This window comes from Eschrichtius robustus, chromosome 3, assembly GCF_028021215.1.
Source record: "Eschrichtius robustus isolate mEscRob2 chromosome 3, mEscRob2.pri, whole genome shotgun sequence".
NCBI classification, from domain to species: domain Eukaryota; kingdom Metazoa; phylum Chordata; class Mammalia; order Artiodactyla; family Eschrichtiidae; genus Eschrichtius; species Eschrichtius robustus.
Window position 1 is genome coordinate 46,287,241 of NC_090826.1, and position 20,975 is coordinate 46,308,215.

Here is a 20,975-nt window from a genome sequence, read left to right on the forward strand (position 1 = left end):
TCCAATCACTTGTGGGCGGGGCCTCAACGGGGCGGGGCCTCAGGGACCTCCGAAGGAGAACGCGCGGCGGCCCCGCCATGGGCCAGTGCCCTCGCCCTCGCGCGCCATGGTCTCGAAGAGCAGCCGCACCAGCGCCGGCCGTCCCTGCGCCACTAAGGCCCGGGCCAGCCCCAGCACCTCGCCCGTGTGGCCGCGCCACACGCGCTGCAGCTCCTGGCGCAGGCGCGCCGCCGGGTACTTGTCCTGGGCGCAGCGCAGCCACGCGTCCACCTCGCTGCCCAGCTCGCTGTCGCTGAGCTGCGCCTGGCTCCACTGCGCCATCAGGGCCTCGAGCAGGCAGCCGAAGGCCTCGGTGTGGCTGGAGCCCGCGTCGTCCAGCTCCACGGCGCGCTTGAAGCAGGCCACCGCGTTGGCCTCCTCGCCTTTGATGCGCAGGCACTTGCCGCGCAACAGCTGCAGCTCGGGCAGCGTGGCGCCCAGCTCCAACTCGCCGGCCTTGGCCAGGAAGACCAGCGCCTGGTTCAGCGCCGCCTCGTCCACCGCCAGCAGCTCCTGCACAGCGTCCACGCCCGTGTAGTAGTAGACCTGGGGTGGGGGCTTCGGGTGAACCTTTCTCCCCTGCCGTCGCTGCTCCCCGTTCATTCCATTCCCACACTTGCTGTTTTAAAAATTCCACGCATTCACTCCCACCCTCCCTCCCTCGACAATTATTCATCGCAAATTTTGGTGCCCCTCTCCTGGCAAAGGAGACAGTACTCTGATTCCAGTTCCAGCCCCAGCGCTCTTGGCCATATAACCTTGAGCGGGGCAATCTCTGGGCCTCAGTGTTCTCCTACATAAGATACGGTGACCTCTGGTAGTCATTCCGTGCGCACGGAAGGCACAGAAGGATACAGAATAATGGCCCACACTTTCTGAGTGCTTAGAAAGAACTGGGCCCTGTTCTGAACGCTGTAGGTGCACATCTCCTATAATCCTCACCAATGCAGCAGGAGGCAGGTACTGTTATCAGGCCTGGGGATGCCCTGCGTTCCTCCCTGTGTCCTCAGTGCCCAGGCCTGGCCTGGCAGAGAGTTAATAGGTTTTTAGTCAGCTATTGGCTACCCTAGCCAAGAGGCTACCTTACCTGGCCGATGTCCAGGTAGGTCTTGAGGCCTGGGCACACCTTGACCACTTCCTCGAGGTCGGCCTTGGCGCAGGCCAGGTGGTTCCTGTCAGGCATGCCCCCGAGCCCCATCTTGCTTCGCTCCAGGTCATGCAGGTAGGCTCTGACGTGGATCTGCCCACAGAGAGTCAGCTCAGGGAATATGCTCCAAGCAAGGACCCTTGCCCTCTTTTCTATCCTAAATAAAGTTTTTTTTCTTAACAGCAACTCAGGGAGATTCTGTGGTGCAGTGGAAAGCCCCTGTGACTGGAACTCGGGAGTCCGAGGTCCTAGTCCTGTGCCAGCTTGGGCTAGCCACTCCTCTTTCTGGGCCTTAGTACACTGACCCCTCTCTGTACAATGAAGGGCGTTGGATGAAGTAAGAGCCATTCATTCATTCACTCATTCATTCAACAAATATGTATTGAGTGCCCACCGTATGCCAGGCACTGTGCTAGGTACTGGGGTACAGTGGTGATAAGACAGAGGAGGTCCCTGCCCTGGCAGAACGTTCTAGTAGGGGAGATGATCATAAACAAGTACATGGTACCACTTCAAGTGGTGACAAGTGCTATGAAAACTAAACAGGGCGATGGGATAGAGGTGACTAGGGGAGGGGGTTATTTGAGATGGGATGGCAGCACCGATTTTGTGAGAGACTGTGTAAGCAAGTAGTGTGGGAAGAATGGCAGGTGGCCCCAGCTTACAAGCGTCAAATTACAAATGATTCCAGACCCTTGCTTTCATCATCACTTCCTCCCTTTTTCCCCACATCTATTTGGAGCATTTAGAAAACCTAGAGGTTCAGGAGGGGTAGGGAAGGGGTGGAGAAGGAGGAAGTAAGAAAAAGGGGGTCATTGTCGTTGAAGGTATTAATGCGTTATAGCCATTGGCAGGCTCTGGTTCTAAGACAGCTTCATGAGGTGGGGGTGGGGTGGGAGTGGGAAGCTCTGGCTTTCAAGCCAGTTGAACTTGGCTGAATTCCAGCCCCTCCCCCTCTTTATTAGCTTGACCTCTGTGAGCCTCGTTTTCCACATCTGAAAAATCAGTACACTAAGATCTTCCTTGGAGAGTTACCATGACAATGGAGAGAATATGTTCTAGCCAGGACCTAGCACATGGTAGGTGCTCAGTTCATTCATTCATTCCTTCAACAAATATTCATCAAGAGCCTGCTACGTTCCGGGCACTGAGGATATATAGCAGAGAGCAAAATGACAAAATTCCCTGCCCTCGTGGAGCATGTATTTCAACTGGGGGGAGAGACAATAAACATGATAAATCAGCAAATAGTATGTTAGGGAGTGATAAGTGCTAAAAAAGAAAAACAAACCAAGACAGAAGGACACAAAGTGTTGGTGAGAAGCTGACATTTTCAAGAAGGTAGCTGCTAGCAGCTGCCTTTTCTTCAAGCCCTCCAGGAAGTGAGGGAGGAAGCCAACTGGATATTTGGGAGAAGAGCATTCTAGGCAGAGGCCCTGAGGCAAGACCGTGCCTCAGGAACTGCAAGGACCCCAGGGTGGCTGGGAGGGAGGGAGCTGAGCCGGGGTGGGTCAAGGTCATGGGCCAGGTAGGGCCTTAGGGTCACAGCAGGGACTAAGGCTTTTACACAGATGAGTTCCCGTCCCTTCTGTTCCTTCCTCCTCACTGTCCCCTGCCTCCATCCTGGTGCCAGTCTGGTCATCTGAGTAGTAAGTGTGATCTTTGGAGCTACAGGGAGACAGCGAGCATACGCTACAGGCCAACCTGTGATGGAGTGAGGAGAGTGAGGTTTGGATTCCCACTAATGGCATGCAGGACCCTGGGAAGGTCACTGCCTCTCTGTTGCCTCATTAGTAAAATGACACACGTTTGGCCTCTCACAGGATCGTGCGAGAATTCAATCAGGCCATGAATATGAAAGTGCTGGGTGAAATGCAGAGTGTTATAGAGAGGTGTTATTATTTACTATCAATCACATGAGTAATATCGCTACTATTGATAATGACCACATCAACTGCCATGAAGGAACTGACTGTCTAGTACCTGCTGGCAAAATGATTATGTCATACAGACCAAGACCAAGGGAGCTGATTCGCCATCATGTCCCATGAAAGGTAGTGGAGAAGGCTGTCCAGCCTGGAGCAAAGTGAACTCAGAGCTCCAGCTCTTTGCCCCCAAGCAGATGGGTTCTGTAGGGGCTCCAAAGGGCAGATCTGGGACCAGTAGGGGGAAGCCAGAGGCAGGCAGCTCTCAGTTAAATAAGTAATCTGCAGAGCTCAGTGACCATAGTGGACTGCCTCAAGCGACAGTGAGCCAGTTAAAAATATACCTAATAATACTGCTCAACCACTTATGAACTCTTACTATGTGGTCAGTACTGAGTTTTACACAAGAGTCTAATTTAATTCTCATAACAACTCTGTGATGCAGGTACAATCACCTCCAGTCTATAGAAGAAGAAACTGGGGCTCGGACTTTGGGCAAGAGTATTCTGTCTACAGTCCCGTAGCGTGTAAGCGGTGCTGTGGGATTTGAACCAAGGCCAGCGGTGTTGAGAGCCAGAGCTCTGATCTATGACATCAGACTTCCTCCAATATACCCTCTGCCTTTCACAAGCACCTCCCATGCTCCAGGCACCTGCTTTAGATGTTACTTCACTTAGTCTTCTGACAACCTTTTAAGATAGATGTTATTATCCATATCTTCCAGATTTGGGAATGGAGGTTTGGAGGGGTAAGTGGCTTGCCCCAAGTCCCACAGTGATGAGTGGAGAGGCCAGAATTCCACCCAGGTCAGTATGACTGCCTAAGGTTCTAATCAAAGAGGAGGCTGGCAGGTTGTTGGCCAGGTCATTGCAGAAGGGATGAGCAGTGGGTGGGAAGCTCCTTCATTCTCTCACTCAACAATCTTAGAGAACACAAACTGTGAGCCTTGATGACACCTAAGCTCCCTTCCACCATGAAGGCTCCCTGACCTCTGGGCTCTGGCCACAGGGTCTTGGCTCTTGTACTCTGATTCTAGATGGCAGGATGGGGTGAAGCTGCGGGTAGACTCACCTTGGCCCTTGTGCAGTACGCCTGCCAGTTGAGCTCCGGATCTCGTAGGATGTCCAGGGCCATGTTGCAGGTACCAATGGCCATATCCTGCTTTCCGAGGAAGTGGAAGATTTTGGCCAGGTGATTCAGGATGGGGGGTTTGTCCTTGGCAATCTCAATGGCCTGGGTAAAGGAGGAGGTAAGAACAAACCATTTGTCTGGCTGTTTGCCAGAACTGGAACCCCTTCTCTCAGTAGAGTCATATCACCCCAAAGATCTTATTCCTCATATCCACCACATCGTGGGACCCGACATTTTGGGCACAGCTCACTGGCACTCAACTCCTGAGAGCCTGACTCGCTGCCATGCTCTCTGCCATGTTCACGGGACATGTCCAGTGAATCCCTCCAGACCCCAGGCAAACCCCTCTTCCTCAGACACGTCGCTGTGTGATTCCCCATTTTCCTGGGGCAGGTAGGGGGAGGGGCCAGAATCAGCCTCTACCTGCCCCAGACTCACAAAGTGTTTCTCGCTGGGCACAGCACTTCTCCCACCACCACCCCAATATTGTTACTGACAGTTGCCTGCCTTGTGTTTGTTGCTGCCCCTGAGACGGTGAACTCCTGCAGGGCAGGGGCCCCATCTGTCCACCTCTGTGCCCGGCACAGAGTAGGTTCCCAAGGAGGGGCAAAGGCAGTGTGTTAAATTGGACACAACTCTCGGAACATACGTGAACCAGTGTTCATGCTCTGCTCTCACTAAGATCTCTCACCAACAAATTGCTCATTACTGACCAGCAAATGCTAGGAACGTGCCCCGGGCAGAGCGTCGTGCTGACCGCAAGGGGAATGAAAATCACAGGGTCCCTGGCCTCCAGGAATGTCTTCAAAAACTGAGCTAAGTGTGGAAACTGCCACAGAAACGAGGTGCCAAGAATAAGGCTTGAACAGCACTTTACAGTTTACAGTGAAGTTTCATCCACTACCTCCTTTCAGTCTCTCAATATCCTAGATGGTGGACAGATCACATAATTAACAGATAAGGAGGTTCGGAGATGGAAGTGACTTGTTTTAGGGTCACAGGGCCTATGGGCAGAGCTGGCATCCAGACCCCAGCTAACCTCGTCTTCTTTCCACTTTTCCCCGGGGGTGTGAAGGGGAAAAGCCTGAGGGTATATCTGGGAAATCGTGACTAGCTTAGAAGACAGGCCTGGAGAAATGGAGAGGGTCTGACTCATAGGCCAAGAGGACAAGGGAGCACTTTGGCTTTGTTTGGGATGGAGAGAAAGGTCTGGAGTAAGGGCACTTCCTGAGTAAGGCAGGGAGGCGGGGATGACACCCAGAGAAGCAGCGGGTTCCGGGAGAGGATGCTGAGGTGTCAGGCTCAGTCCAGGTTCGGAGAGCTTCTGTGGCCGGGGGCACATACCTTGCCAAAGCAGTCCAGGGGGTCGGTCCCTGAAAACCCGCAGTCATGGACGCCCATGGGGGTGATGGAGAAGGTGTCCTTCCTCTCCAGCAGCATCCCGAGGTAGCACCAGGCCAGAGCTGAGGGTGAGGCCGGGAGAGGGGTCTCAGGCAGCAGCGGGGTGGAGAGAGGGAGGGGAGCCACGAGGAGGCAGGGGGCCAGTGCCACCCCAGGTGTCAGCCCCCAGGAAGACAAAGGGAGGGGAAGTGGCATGAGATCACTGTGGGCCACCCAGGGACCGAGAGAAACAACGGTGGGGAGAGGGACGTGTGAGTGGAGGGATGAACAGTTTCAGTGCTTGTTCTGTGTTTACTGTGTCACGCGGGACACCCCGCTCTCTGACTCCAGCTCTCCCCAGCTCTGGAGTTCTGGTCCCTGTGGAAAAATGACTCGACTTCCCTCCGGAACAGCCTTCCTTCCCCCCACCACAAAATGGGGATAAGAGGCTGCAATGGCGAGAACTCTTGTCTCTTACACTTTCCGTCACAGACAGGCCTGGACACGTGCACCTGGAGTGATCTGCAGGCGCCCGTTCACCTGTGCGAGGTGTGCGAGCTCCCTGAGGTGAACAAGGGAGTGGATGAGACAGAGGGTGAGGGACAGCGAAACAGTGCTAGAGGTGGGGACAGTGACAAGACCGGCAGGGCTGGTGGCGGGTGCAGGGAGGACGGGGCAGAGGCTCCTCTCCCACCCGTGCCCACGGGTCCTGCCTTGGTGGTGGGGCTCCGAGGACTTGAGGACTTGCCGGAGCAGGGCCAGCGTGCGGTTGAAGGCCGGCAACCTCTTCTGCTCCTCGCTGCCCAGCTCCAGGAAGATGCCATCTAACCTGTGGCAGAGAAGGGGACGCGGCTGGTCAGCACCCTCCCAGCCGTCCCCAGGGTGCCGCGAGTCCTCCCCAGGCCAGTGGGCAGGGAGGGGAACTCGGGGAGCCCTTGCCACGCAGATGGGCTCAGCCATTTCTCCCCTGGCTTCCAGGCCCCACGTCTCCCCGTCCCTCCCCACCATCCCATCCCCAACCCGTAGCCTGACCTGATGAAGAGCGTTGCCATGGTGAAGTACCAGCCCCTTTTTTCCTCCTTCGGGATCTAGGGAAGCAGAGAATGGCTTGTGCTGCTGCTGTTGAAGCATTTGGGACATTGTTGATAGACTCCCATGCTTTCCCTGAACCCTGAGAAGCAGCAAGTACACTCTTGGTCATAGTCCTGGCTCTGCCACTGGCTGGCTGGGTGACTTTGGGCGAGTCACTTCACTTCTGTGACCACAGAGGATTTGACAAGATGACCTGTGTGAATGCCCCGAGCAAGGTGTCCATCCAGAGCAGGTGTGGCATCCATTTCCTTCCCTCCCGTCTTGCCTTCCAGGCTAAGCTCCCCTCCCCCTTGGCTCCCTGACCTGTGCCCTGGATCCACCCTTGCCGCAGGGCCCACACTCCACCAGTCACCTTCTCTCTCCCCCGCTTCTCCCCTTTGGCGCCATCCCTCAGCTTCCACCTTCCTGAGAAAGCCCCTTTGGGCATGTGAGTGAGCTCAGCTGAGGCCCAGGACCCCACCCTGAACTGTTTTCCCATTGTTTTTCTTGCCAACTTTGCTGTGCATTTAGACTGACTTGGGCACCAGATAAAATATTTATGACGTTATTTATGGGAGTAGCTGCTCCTGCCTTGGGAAGGAATTTTAATGAAAACCAATAAAACCCCCAGTGCATATCAGCAGCTCTGCCTCAGGCTCCAGCCCCTCCCTCCACATTCATCTCCTGTGGTTGATCTCCAGGCTCCATTCTGCACTCACCACCCGCCATCCGCAGGGGCCGTCTCAGCTCAGGGCCCCTATTATCCCTCCACCCCACCCTCAGCAGCTAGGATGAAGCATTCAGTCCAGCCAGCATTTCTATGGTGTGAGGCATCTATGGTGTGAGGCCCAACTATGATGTGTTGGGTGCTATGGAGCTGTGGCACTGAATGGGACCTGCACCCTGGCCCAAATGGGCTCACAACCCGGTTGGGGAGACCATAAATAATGGGGTTTGAAAGAGTGCCTGCCATGTGCCAGGATCCTGACACTCATCATCTCAATCTCACAACAACCTATGAGGTAGGTGTCATCCTCATTTTACAGAGGCACAGATTGAAGTTCAGAGAGGCAAAATGACTTGCCCAAGGTCACACAGCATGCAAGTGTCAGAGCTGGGATTTGAACCCCATTTGTTAGTCTCCAAAGCCCTTGCTCCCCTCATTACACTGGCTTACCAATAACTATAATATGAAGCAGGGTTTGATCAAGGCTGAGAGGGGGATGCAGACAAATGCAGCAGGATGAAGAGGCCACTTCCAGCCAGAAGACTCTGAGAAGGTCTCATAGAGGATGGGCTGTAAGGTGGGCCTTGAATAGCAGTGGTATTTGAGAGGGTGAGGTGGGGGGACAAGGGCATTCCAGACGGGGGGCTCAGCACGGACACGAGTGGGCAGCTGGGGAGCATGGGGCACGGTGAGTATGACTGGGGTGTGGCGGGAGCTAACGTTGCCAAGTTAGGCTGCGCCTGCCCTGGGGTGGCCTTGGATGGTTCGGAGGAAGAGAGGAAGGGGGACCTGTGAGTAGCTCTCAGTGAGCAGTGTGATTGCCTGTAGGGGAGTGTCTTGAACCCTGACCCAAGCCAGGTCTGGCAGGAAAGCCAGACCAAAGACAAAATTAGAGCAAAAGGAACACCAGGGGCTATGGGAAGAGGTTTCCTACGTGATCCAGGGGGGCCCCCAAGACTTCTGGAGGAGGACGTGCTGGAGCAGGGTTCTCAGGGACGAGTAGGAACCAACCAGGTGGATACGGTGAGAGAGGGCATCAGATGGAGGGCACATCATGTGCAAAACGTCAGAGATGAGCGAGCAGGTGTGTTGGGGGCTGCATGCAGCCCGGAGCGGCTAGAACCCCAGTTGTAAGGGGCGAGGGGATGAGCCAGCAGGGGAACGTCAGGAGGGGCCCCTGAGTGTCAGGCTCAGGACCTGGAAGTCATCTGCAAGGCAATGGGGAGGCATAGAAGGGGTTAGAGGTGGGGAGTGCCAGGATCCGGTGTGTTTTTGCATCCATATCACCTTGAAGGGTTATCCTGTTACTTAGGTTGGAATACGTGTATGGGGCTTTGGCTGGGAACAGGGCTGTCTGGAGGGGACAGTGGTGGGACCCAAGGATTAAAGGGCATCCTTGAGAGCACAATGGCCAAAGAGCACGATTGGCCAAAGCAAAATGCTGGATGGGCTGCCAGATGACCTTACCTGCTGCGCCTGCACAGGACCTGGGACATGGGAAGGGGACTCAGATTCATGGGGCACCTACTGTGGGCCAAGCTGGCCTAGGACCTTGACATAATGTCAGCACCTGTCTGTGTGAAGGACCAAAGGCACGTGTGCCTCAGTCTCCCTGGTTGCCTGTGGCTGTGATCTCGTGACCTCTGTCCCCATGCCTTCTTTGAGGTTGGCCAAACTGAGTCATGGTGGGGAGACACAGAACTTGCTCCCCCTTTCAGGCTCCTGACAAGGAGATGTGACCACAAGTGACAGCAGGTATCCTAGACTAGGGGAGGGCTGCAGTGCAGAGAGCAGAGGCTCGGGTGGCCAACAGGTCTGGCCACAAGAGGCGGGTGACCCTGGGTGGATGTGTTACCCTTCAGAGGCTGTGTCCTTATCTGCAAAGGGGCATTGTGAGGCAGTGACCAGCCTGGAGACTGTGCCCATAAATCTCCATAAACGTTTGCCCCCTTTCTCCTGGTTTGCATTAGAAATGTGCAGGGTCAGCTGTGTCTAGGAGGCTGCTTTGCCCTATTTCAGTTCTGGGTGGGGCATCGAGGTCTCAGGCTCTGGAGTCCAGGGCTATCCTGCCTCACCCCACTCTCCACCTCTCCACCCCCAACAGTGGTCCTAGGGCCTCACATGCCCCGTGGGGTCCACAGGTCCCCAGTGTTGAAGAGCAGTGTGTTGTCCTCAGGGCTCTCCCTGGTTCATAGCCACTTTCTTGTTTGGTATTCAAGATGCAAGAAATTAAGTTATGTGTCCAGATCACACAGTTAGTACATGACAGAGTTGGGACATAAACTCATGCCTTCATAGTCCTAGCCCGAAGCCTTGTCCACAGCACTCAGTTACCTTGATCAAGGTATTACCTTGATCAAGGTATTACCTTGATCAAGGTATTATGTCTCTGAGAACACTGAGACCACAGAGGTGAAGCAGCTTGCTCAGGGTCACACACTGGTTAGTATCAGGACGTAAAACCCAGTGGTTTCACCACCATTCTGATAGTCTTGAGTAAGTCTAGCCTGGTGATGGTTTGCACTAAGTAAGCAATACTACCACCTGGTGGCAGAGTGCCTGAATTGCAGGGGCAGCTCCTAAAGGTTAACTCTCCTCCTTCCCTTCTACTTGAAGACTAAAACTGATTTTCAGAGAAGTAGCTAGCTGAGTGACACCTCTATGACAAATCCCAAATGTAGCCCCTCCTCAGATCCCACTTAAGAGTAACATTTGCAGTAGGGCTTATGGGGTTGCGAATCAGGAATGGAGTTAATGGTATAAACAGACCTAGTCTGAAGCCTCACTGTGCTTGGGTTCCAATCCTCCATCCCTGTGATGGAGCTAGTAGAGAGAGACCATTCATTTTGCTGTGCAATTCTGGTCCTAAAATGGGCTGTCTCTTTAAAAATCCTTCTAGTTGTAACTGAAGCAGCAGCTGAAGCTGTTACCAGGGGCAACCTGGCAAGCCACTGTATGTTAAATTAAATTAAACAGGCCTCTGACTGCCCCCTCCCCTCCTCTCTCCTGGAGAATGAAGTTGCTGTGAAACCTCTCATGGCTGCAAGGAATTCACTTCCAGAGTTGATGGCTCCCAGAGGCAATATATTTGGAGGCAGCCTGGGAGGGGCTGACAGGACCTCTGCCAGGAGAGGCATATTGACTGAGGGCCTCGTCGTGTGGGCTTTGGCAGGACACCCCACCTTTTCTCTTGTTCATCCTCATCAGGACCCCGTGAGCTGGGGGTTCTGGGGTCTATGAGGGGGCACTGGCCGGAGCGTGAGCCCGCCGAGGCTTCAAGCTGGCAAGGCCCAGGCACCAGCACTGCCCTTAAGTAGCTGGTTAGATCCTGATACTAGCTGAGGGTGGGAGTGAGGCACAGACTTCAGGCAAGGGGTTCTCAGGACATCTCCCAGCTCCTCCGAGGCCCTCACCGGTATTTCCCTCATTATAGAGATGGGGAAACCGAGGCGCAAAGAGGCAGAGACGTGCCTACTTCACCTGATATTTCAGGCCAGGTCTCTGACTTCAAGTGCATGTTGCTCCCACAACACCTCGCTGCAAGTGTTTGTACAGTGCTTACCATTTACAAAGTGCACTCACACCGATGCCACATGATCCTCAGAAAGCCCTTCGTGGAACGTAGAGTGGGTTATCATCACCACCCTAGTACAGATGGGAACACTGAGGTGAGAAGACATCCTCAAAGACACACAGCCAGTGTGAAAGCCGGGACTGAAACCCGGAAATGCTGCTTTTTTAGCTATACTAATAATAGTGCATTTTATTGAGCACTTACAATGCACCAGGCACATAATTTACATGTGTTAACTCCGGGGTTACCTAGGAGGTAGGGACTACGATTATCCCAGTTTTACAGAAGAGGCACCTGTGGCCCAGAGTGGCATAGCTAGAAGGTAGCAGAGCTGGGAACCCAGCAGCTTAGCCCCAGAGTTCCTGCACCTGACTACCCCAGACGAGTGGTCCTCGAAGTGGGGTCCCCCGACCAGCAGCATCAGCAGCACCTGGGAATTTGATGGAACCACTGCACTAGAGTCTAGCACTGCAGAGAGCCAGGTGAAAATGGCAGGCCAGTGCATCTCTTTTTAAATGAGCAAAAGGATCAGCAGCTGTGATCCTCTGGAAGCCTGAAGATCCAAGCTGCTACAGCTGGGTGGGAAATTGACAAAGGTGGGTGATCTGGCAGTACCTGCAGAGACTATCAGGATTAGGATTAGACATTACAGAGCAGGTTTGTGTTAACTTGGCAGATGTAAGGATGGGTCTCAGCTGGCTACTCCATTTACTTCAGTAGGTGGTCCCCACAGAAGGAAATGTTGCAGGGCTTAGCTATTTTAGAGGATTTCAACAGAAGATCTCAATATGCTAATGGTTTATGAATCTATATGTGTCTGCATAGGATATACAGAGACCTTATTGGTTCTTAAGGAAAATGTTTGCCTTGCAGTTTGAACATTGCCCCTGTGGACGTTGTATTCTGTGTTTCAGAGTCAGTTCCTGAGAGCTGACTGATTCCCTTTCAGGGGAGGGGGGATGAGAAGGAGGAAAGAGGATGAACATTTGTCAACCATCAACTGCCCACTGGGCACTTTCGTGCATCGTGGCACTGAATCCACCCACACAGCAGCCCGAGAAGGTGTAATGCATCCTCCTCCTTTTACAGGCGAGGAAACAGAGGCTAAGAGAAAAGCCGCCCGGCCAGCCCCACAGCCCGGGGGGAAGTGCCAGGATTCAAGTTCAGATCTGCCTCCCTCCAGGGCCCCTGTTCTTTCCACCTCATCAGGCTGACCCTGTCTGTGAAGGCTGACGCTGCAGAAATAAAAGTCACCAGGTGGCAGGCCTCAGGACTATGCTCTTCCTGCTCAACTGGAATGTCCTCTGTGATGACACAGAGCAGCCTCGGGCTCTGCACGCGGAGACCCAGCCCCAGCCCACCTGGCTGGCCTGGCACCCCTGGGGGTCTGCCCCAGAGAGGCTGGGCAGGGGTTTCTCCTCATCCAGCTCCTGCCTCGGTGGGGGTGGGGAGTAAAGAGAGGGTTGAGATTGGAGTCCCACCCCTGCCTCTACCTCCCCCCAGGGTTCCGTGAAAGTCCGCTGGCCCAGCCTGGGCCTCAGCTTCCGCATCTATAAGCAGGGATGATTGACTGGGTTTGCCTGTGTCACAGGCACATGGGTGGGAGTGATCAGTGCGACTGTGCAGAGGGGATTGGGGGGATGGGTGCTGTGCCATGGAGGTGAGTCACCTATTCAGCCCTGGCTGGGTTCCCTGCATGGTCTTTGTGGATTTTAAGAGTGGAACAGATCGACTGCATCTCCCCATTGTCACCCCCTTTCTGGTCCTAGATCTGTCACGCAGACGCAGACTCTGTGAGCCAGCTTTGCTTTGTACTGGTTCCACAGACTCGCAGGACTGAGTAGAGCCACTTCTCTATTCCATGGTCCCTAGAGAAAAGGGACCCTGTCCAGTCCTGGGTACAAATCCAGCTCTGGCACCGGGTAGGTCTGAAGAAGTCCTGCATTTTCTCAGCCCCTCCCATGGGTCCGGGCTGTGCGCACCCTTAATACACTCTATCTTTCCTCCTGTAAAGAAGGCAGTTGGGTCAGATGATGCTACAGGCAACTTTGGCTCTGGGGTCCTGTATCAATAAGGAGGGGAGACCCAGTTCCCAAAATTGCCAGGTGTGGAGGGAAAGAAGCCAGCAGCAAATTCAGAAGGTGCTGTTATGCAAATGTGAGCAGCACCGAGGCCATCAGAAGGCTGGGGCTAGAGTATCAGGAAAGCTGTCCCTCAGCCTGGGCTTTATGTCAGAGAGAACCGAGTTCAGTTCCAGCCAGCCACTCATGGCTGTGTGCCCTTGAGCAAGTTGTTACAGCTCTCTGAGCCTCAGTTTGCTCATCTGTAGAATGGGGTTAATAACAGTTCTGATTCCCCAGCATTTCTAGGAGGAGCAAGTGAGATAATCTGTGAAAAGCACACAAGTGCACAGTCCCTGACTCATCATCCAGCGTCATCCAAATCAAACTACTCAGATTTGTGGAGGGGTGTGTGTGTGTGTGTGTGTGTGTGTGTGTGTGTGTGTGTGTGTTTGCAAGCACCATGGGAGGAGAAACCCTGCCCATGATCTCAAAAGTTGGAGATCAACTCTAAAGTCCTCAAAACACCGTGCCTGACATTCCCCAAGCTGTGGTTTCCTACCTCCCTCTGTGTGTTTATGTGTTTTCTTCTGCCAGGAGGTTCATTCCTTCCCCCACTTCTCTACTATCAAAGTCCTTCTTGTCCCTGAAATCACCCTGGCCACCACCTTAGTCCAGTGACAGAGGAGGAAATGACCACCGTCCACAGAGGACTTGCCCACTGTCCCACAGCCAGTCGGGGCAGGGCTGAGGCAGGAACCCAAATCCTGACCCCTGGCTCCGAGTGGGGTCTTCCCCGATGTCATTGTTCTTTTCCCAAAGTTGGTTCTGGGCTGAGCTGGGCTGAGGGCGAGCTCAGGAAGGGGCAGGAGGAAGCGGGAGGAAGCAGAAGGAGGGCGGGGGCTCACTTAGGAGTCCTGGCAGCCCCATCAGGGGATGAGGATGAGAAGGACGCGTCCATCAAACCTCGCTGGGGCTGGGTCTTCCCTCCGTGACCCCAGTTCCTCCTCCCACACCCCTGCCAGGCTGGTACCACTGTCCGCATTTCACAGAGGGAGACATGGACCCTCAGAGAGGTTACACAGCCAGCCCAGGTCACCCAGGGCGTCCCTGCAGCCTGCAGATTCCCACACCAACGCTCTGACCTCGGTCCCAGCAGCGCATCTGCCTGCACGGTGCGCCCGAGTTGTCAGGGTCTGGTGTTGGGGGACGAAGGGGAGAGGGAGAAACGGAGGCTGAGGGAGAGAGGGGGGCATGTGGGAGGCAGAGAGCTGTTGGGAGGGCAGCTCCTTGAGGAATTCCCAGGTCCTGGGGCTGGCCTCCCCGCTGGTGGCACAGGTGTGTGTGTGTGTGTGTGTGTGTGTGTGTGTGTGTGTGTGTGTGTGTGTGTGTGTGTGTGTGTGTGTGTGTGTGTGTGTGTGTGTGTGTGTGTGTCGGTCCTTCCTGCCAGGCGACTGTGTGAATGCCTGCACCTTTGTTTGTCTGTGAGGCTGGCTGCTGGGCCTACCAGCACTGGGTCCATCCCCGCCCGCCCCAGCAGGCCAGGTGAAACCTGGATGGCCCGTGTGCACCCAGTCACCTGGGGCGAGTCCCCTCCCTGGGCCTGTTCTGTCCTCTGTGCAACAGGAAATCACAATACCAGTGGCAGTGTGTCTGTGAGGTTTGAATAAAAATCAAATGTGCTAATGAACATAACATTCTGAGCTCCGTGCCTGGCGTACAGGCTGGATCAATGGCACCCGCTGTGGTGGTGTTTCCTGTTACCACCCTGAGCCTGCTCTGGGCCAGGAGCAGGGGTGAAGGATCTGCATGTGTGTGTACCTGTGCTTGTGTGTGTGCAGGTACGTGTGTGTGTGAAGCCACACGATATTCTGGGAAAAGGGGAAGAAACTCAAATGATTGAGTTAGCTTGGGACAGAGATATTACTTTTTTAGAGAAATATAAGTTCGAGTTACTTTATTTTAGAAAAATAATGGGGATTTTAAGACTAAAAAACCAAATTAAATTTAGCAACAGTCACAAACCCCTCTTGGGTGTCCAACCCCGTTCCAGACACGGGGTGGTAGGTAGAGATAGAGGGTCGCCCAAGACAGAGGGCTCACCCTCTAGGGGGCAAGACAGAAACCACGGTTATAGAGCAAAGCTGAGGGCTGTGGCGGCCAGAGGGTGCGCAAGGTGAGGGGCTGGGCCCCAACATGATCTACACTCTGCCTGGAGCCCTTCACGGTCTCTCGCTTAATCCTCACAGCAACCCTGTGAGGTGATGTTAGAATCTCACCTTGCAGATGAGGAAACTGAGGCTCAGAGAGATGTGAAGTGACTTGTCCGTAGCCACCTGGTGATGGAGGCACAATTTTAACCGAGTGTGTCCAACTGCAAAGTGTTTGCTCCTAATACCCACTCAGCCTGGAGACTCCACCAAGAATCCATCTGTGAGCGTGTGTGGAGAGGTGATGGGGGTGGGGAGGAATGACGGATAAAGCAATCTGCCTCATCATATTTTTGCAACTTGAGGACGAGGAAAGGGAGGGAACGAAGGGCTGAGAGGGAAGGCACAGACACTCATCCACTCGGACACAGACACGCTGCTTATTTTTGGATTATGGGCTGAATTACTAACTTTTGTAATGTTTTCTCTTGTAATTTTAGTTAGCAGAGGAGCAGCCGTCATTGGTTCTTTGGCTGCTCTTCATTCTTTGAGCTCCGGGGGCTCCTCCCTGCCTGGGACAGTCCCAGCCCCCTCAGGATGGAAAATCTCCTGGAGCTGCAGCACCGGGTGGGTCAGACTCCTGGCCGCCCGCCCCCAGCTGTGCTCCTGTGGGTGGTGACCCTCTCAACGCGAGGTCCCTCAGCAGCTGCTCCACTCTCCCCACTCCTCCTTCTCTGACCCCATGCTGACTTCACCTCTGCCCTCATCCTTCCTATCCCCCCACCACCCCCGATACACGGCAACCCTCTCTCTACTTCTCCACACTTCCACCCTAGATTTCCAGGAGATGGCCGGTGTGGGGGGCTCCCCTCCCCATCCTGCCAGCCATCTGCATCACACTTATTGCACCCCAATTCTCCCACCTCTCCAGAAAGAGCAAAGGCTTTGGAGTCAGAGTGGCATAAACTCAACTGCCACTTACTAGCTCTGTGGTCTTGGGCAGGTTACTTAGCCTTGCTCTGCCTCAGTTCCCACATCTGTACAATGGGATCAGGGGGTTCTTGTGAGGACTAAGATGAAGTCCGCAAGGCACCCGGAGAAGAGCGTTCATGAGTATTACTGTGTGAAGGTGGGCATTGTATGAAGCAAGGTTTTCAAGGGGGAGGTGACATTTGAGCTGGGTTTTGATGGATGGAGTTTGCTTTCTAGGCAGAGAGAACAGTTCCTGCACAGGCAGCTGTGAAACAGCACAGCATGTCTGGAGAAGTATGAGAAGTTTAGAGTCCCTGGGAAGTAAGGTTCAAGGGAAGTAAGAGGAAATGCGGCTGAGAGGAGGGCAGGAACCAGACCTCAGAGATCACATCAGCAGTTCCTCAGGGCCACCACGTGCTTTTCCCCATGAAGCTTCTGGCTGCCCTCTTTCCAGGTCTCATCCCCTGCTCCAGTTCAGTTGTCACTAAAGTCCCCACCACAGGACCTTTGCACATACCACACCCCAGCCGGGATTGCCCTCCTCTCATTCCTGCCAGTACACTACTGCCTCTTCCAGAAGCCTCCCTCAGTCACTTGTGCTGAAAGGAAGTGTGTCCTCTCTGAAGTTCAGTTACTGTCACTCTATCCCCAGGACCTGGACTTGCCAGGTCCCTGCTGACTCCAACATGGGTCCTGATGTCCTCGAAGTGCACTTCCCTTGTCAGCCTCTCGGGGGGTCCTGTTTTTGGTTCAGAAACTATGGTCTCTGGTGTACAGCACTCAGAGATGATTGTCACCTGGCACAGGCCATGTAATGAACGCCTGTGACCTCAGCCAGTCATAGGCACCCCTCTGACATGCCCCTTTGGTCCCCACTCCCAGAGAGGGGGCTCAGGGAAGGCTAGTTACTGAAGGAACTAATGTTTGCTCTTCCCTTTGTCCATGAGCTTCTAAAAGGCAGGAGTTCTTAACGATAGGGCCTGGCACACAGTAGGTGCTCAATAAATGTTAAGATGCTGAGCACATGTGTCTCAGACATGCCCGGAATTTACCAGTTTATGGGCACTTTTACCCCATGATTTGATTGGATAATCATAGTAAACTGAGGCAGAAATCACTATTGTTTAATGTTTATAAAGCAGACACTGAGGCCAGAGATGAAAAGTGACTTGTACAAAGTCACACAGCAAAATAATAAGCAACCTGGGTGCTTGAACCCAAGCCTCCTGCTCTAACTATACAAAATCATCATTGTCATCCTGATTGCGACTATTTCTTGAGCATCTACTCTGTGCCAGGTACTTTATAAGCATGATCTCTCTTAATCCTCAGATGATGAAATGGGGGAACTCCAAATCCCCACTTTCTCCTGGGACTGGGGGGTAGGTTCTGACCACAGACACTCTGTGCAGACCTGGGGAGCAGCCGCTGGGCCAGTCCCAAGGACTCAGCACAGGCCACCTCCCACCTGAGACGGTCAGCTCCCGCCCTGGAGCACAGGGCAGTGCCCTGCTTGACACTCTCTCCTCTGGGCGGTCACTGAAGGGGACGGTGCGGCCCCCACTGTGGCTGGGCAGACCAGCAGCAGGGAGGGAGGAGTCGGCCCCCATTCCTTCCCTACGCCCAAAACTTTGCCTCCCTGCTCACCTCCTCCAGGAAGCCTTCTCCTGAGAGCAGGAAGGGACCTCAGAGACCATCCAGTCCCCCCTCCCTCACTTTCACAGATGAGGAAACCACCACCCAGACAGGAGAAGGCCCCACCGTGGGTGGTTGCAGCTGAGATGAGAACCCAGGACTCCTGGCTCCCAGTCCAGGGCTTTTCAGGCCCTGCTCTGAGACTGTGACCATACTCAACATACACCAAGCTGGCCACGCCTTCCACTGAGGGCGGCTGGCATTCAGGGCCTTGTGCTCAGGCTCTAAAACAGGAGACCTGGGTTCCTTTCGGCCCCAGGGGATAGCCACAGCTGCACACAGTCTTGCAGGGAGGAGGCTCTCCCAGGTCAGGAGAGGCAGGGGTCGTCTGTGATCTTGCTGTTTCTGTGCAGGCTCTGTTCCTCATTTTACGGATGAGGAATCCTAGGATACAAGCACCATTATTATCCCCATTTCATAGAAAGGGAGGCTCAGTCATGCTACAGACTAGTCGGAGGTGAGAGCATGGGGAATTGGGATTTGGACTTGGACTGTCTGACCCAGAGTCTACCGTCTTAACCTCCACCCGGCCCTGCTCCCCTTAAGTCAAGTCTGTGCCTCTCACCCAGCACTCCCTGAGGTCTTGACTCCACATTTCCTCTTATGGGGGAGCCATAAGCTTTGGTGGAAAAGGCTCCAAGGGGCTGTGCAGAGGCTTTGTGAATGGAGCCATCCTACCCATGTGTGAAGGCTTGTTGTCATTTAACTATCACAAATAGTCATCATTATCAGCTCAACCCTGCCTATGCTGTGCCTTCAAGGAAAAGTCATGGTACCTCTCTGAACTGTGATTTCCTCTTCTGTAACAAGAGGATAATGCCTCTACATCATTTGTCTGTCATCCAATGCAGGCAGCCTTTGGGATGGCCCCCAGTGATCCCCACTGCCTGGTATTCGTGCTCTTGTGTAACCCCCTCTCTCTGCCTGTAGGCTAGACCTAGTGACTTGCTTCTAATGAAGAGAATATAGCAAAAGTCATAGGATGTCCTTGTGGCAAGGACCTGAGGGAGGCCTCTGGCCAACAGCCAGTGAGGAACTGATTCTCCCAATAGCCATGAGTGTGAGCTTGGAAGCAGACTCCCACCCCACCGCCCCCAGCTGAGCAAGCCTTCAGATGAGACCACAGCCTAGAGGCACCCAGCTAAACCATGCCTGGGTTCTTGAGCACACAAACTCTGAGACAATCAGTGCTTATTGTTTCAAGCTGCTAAGTCTCAGAGGATATTTGTCATACAACAATGGGTAACTAATATACCTAGCATTTGTCTATTTAGCTCCGGACCCTATGCTACACATACATTCACTCAAGATGCATTTACTGAGTGCCACTGTGTCCAGGCGCTGGCCAGGTGTTGGCTTTACAGTGGTAAACCAGACAGATGTTGTCCCCACTCTTGAAGATCTCAAGGTTGAGGTGGGGAGACAGACTTGTAAATGGACAGTGTGAGCAGTGCTGTGGGAGCCCAGGGGAGATGCCTGACCCAGCCTGGAAAAGTCAGTGGAGCGGATGCCTGAGAGCGAGGAGAACCTTCCAGGCAAGGGTAGAGCAAAGGGCACCTCCGAAAGAGGCCGAAAGAGTGGCAAGGTGGGCTGTAAGGAGACCTGGCCCACGGGGAACAAGGGGAAGTAGACGGTGGCAAAAGCCTGGCTGGAACGGGGAACACGGCAGAGAGCAAGGTCACAGAGGGTCTCCAGTGCCCACCGGAGAGCCTGGGACTTATCTGCCAGGCAGTGGGGAGGCACTGGGGGTTGTAAGCAGCTGACGGATATGGCCAGCAAGATTGAGCAACATGACAGTGGCAACAAGGGTGGAGGAGGAGGCAGAAGGGTCAGGCCAGAGGGCAGGAACCCAGGCAGGGAATGATGGAGGCTGGGCTGGCAGGGGGAGGCAGGAGAGGAGTGGATAGACCCTGCAGATATGAGGAGGCGGAGCGGACAGGATCTGGGGTCTGAGTGGATGGCTATGGTGTGTGAGGGGGAGAGAGGAGGCAAGAATGCTGCCTGTTTCTGGCGGGATGTGGAGCTGTGCCTTACACTTAGGTGGGTGTGGACAGGTGCAGGGACAGGTACTTGCTGGGAGGAGCAAGATGAGAGGGATGAGTTGGTGTGTTGAGTTTGCAGTACTGCCAGCAAAGAAACTTACAGAAGCTAACCCGCTGGGAAGTGGGTCCACGCCCTAGTCCAGCAGAGAAAATCTACAAGCCTGGTCTCGGACTCAAGGTGGGAGGGGCACGCTGGAACGGTATTCCGGAAGCCAAAGGGCCAGGGTTCGGTGAGAATCTGGAGGCCGGGGGCATCCCTGCAGACATTAGGGGCCGCGACCCCAGCCCTCCCAGCCTGGGGCGGGGTCACCCACCTGCTGCCCGTGGCCCAGCGCCTTGTCGTAGAGCTCGATGCCGGCCTCCAGCACCCGCGCCCGCTCCTCTGGGCTGGCGCAGCCCACGTCGAAGCCGTGCGCGTAGCCCTGCTCGGCCAGGCAGCGCGCGGCGCGGAGCGGGGTGTCCCCGGCGGCCCCGCGGTCCCCCGCCAGGCCCATGAGGCCGGCCAGCCGCCCGGCGCACGCCTCCGCCTCTTCCTCCTGCCCCAGCCGCCCGTACACGTGCGCCAGATTGGCCCAGGCGTTGAGGTTGCCCGGGTCCTCGCGGGCCACCTCGAGGAAGCTCTCGCGGGCCTCGTCCAGCTCCTCCAGGTAGAAGGCGAAGGCGCCCAGGAGGTGGTGCACGGCGGGGCGCTGCGTGGCAGCCGCCAGCACCAGCTCCTGCCGCAGGCCGTCCCGCTGCAGCTTCAGGTCCCGGGCGTGGAGCGAGGCCGGCGAGCGCGGCTCGAAGTTCAGCTGCATCTCCAGGTGGAAGTGGCCGGGTAGGTAGTCCAGGTGGTCGATGAGGGCGTCCAGCTCCTCGGCCGCGGCCTCGGGCTCCGCCATGGCTGCCTCGCGGCTCCCCTGAGCCTTGCCGTGGACGGGGGCGCCCCTCAAGCGAGTGTCGCGCGGGAGGCAAGGGTCAGCGCGCAGAGGCCTGGGGCGCAGCCACCTCCCATCCCGGGGCGCCGCCCGCCGGTGGGTGGGTCAGAGCGTCGGCTCGGGAGCGCCCTGTGGGTGTTTAAGG

At 55.0% G+C, this 20,975-nt stretch overlaps 1 protein-coding gene across 1 annotated transcript; it reads right to left on the bottom strand.

Annotated features, from left to right (window-relative positions):
• Positions 1-39: 39 nt before the first annotated feature.
• TTC22 (tetratricopeptide repeat domain 22) lies at positions 40-20,794 on the bottom strand. Its single transcript, XM_068537981.1, has 7 exons — positions 20,228-20,794; positions 6,655-6,710; positions 6,336-6,451; positions 5,587-5,705; positions 4,183-4,344; positions 1,127-1,279; positions 40-585 (listed from the first exon to the last, which is right to left on the bottom strand). Exons 1-7 carry the CDS (start codon positions 20,792-20,794, stop codon positions 40-42), a joined length of 1,719 nt encoding a protein of 572 aa, XP_068394082.1.
• Between the last annotated feature and the right edge of the window lie 181 nt (positions 20,795-20,975).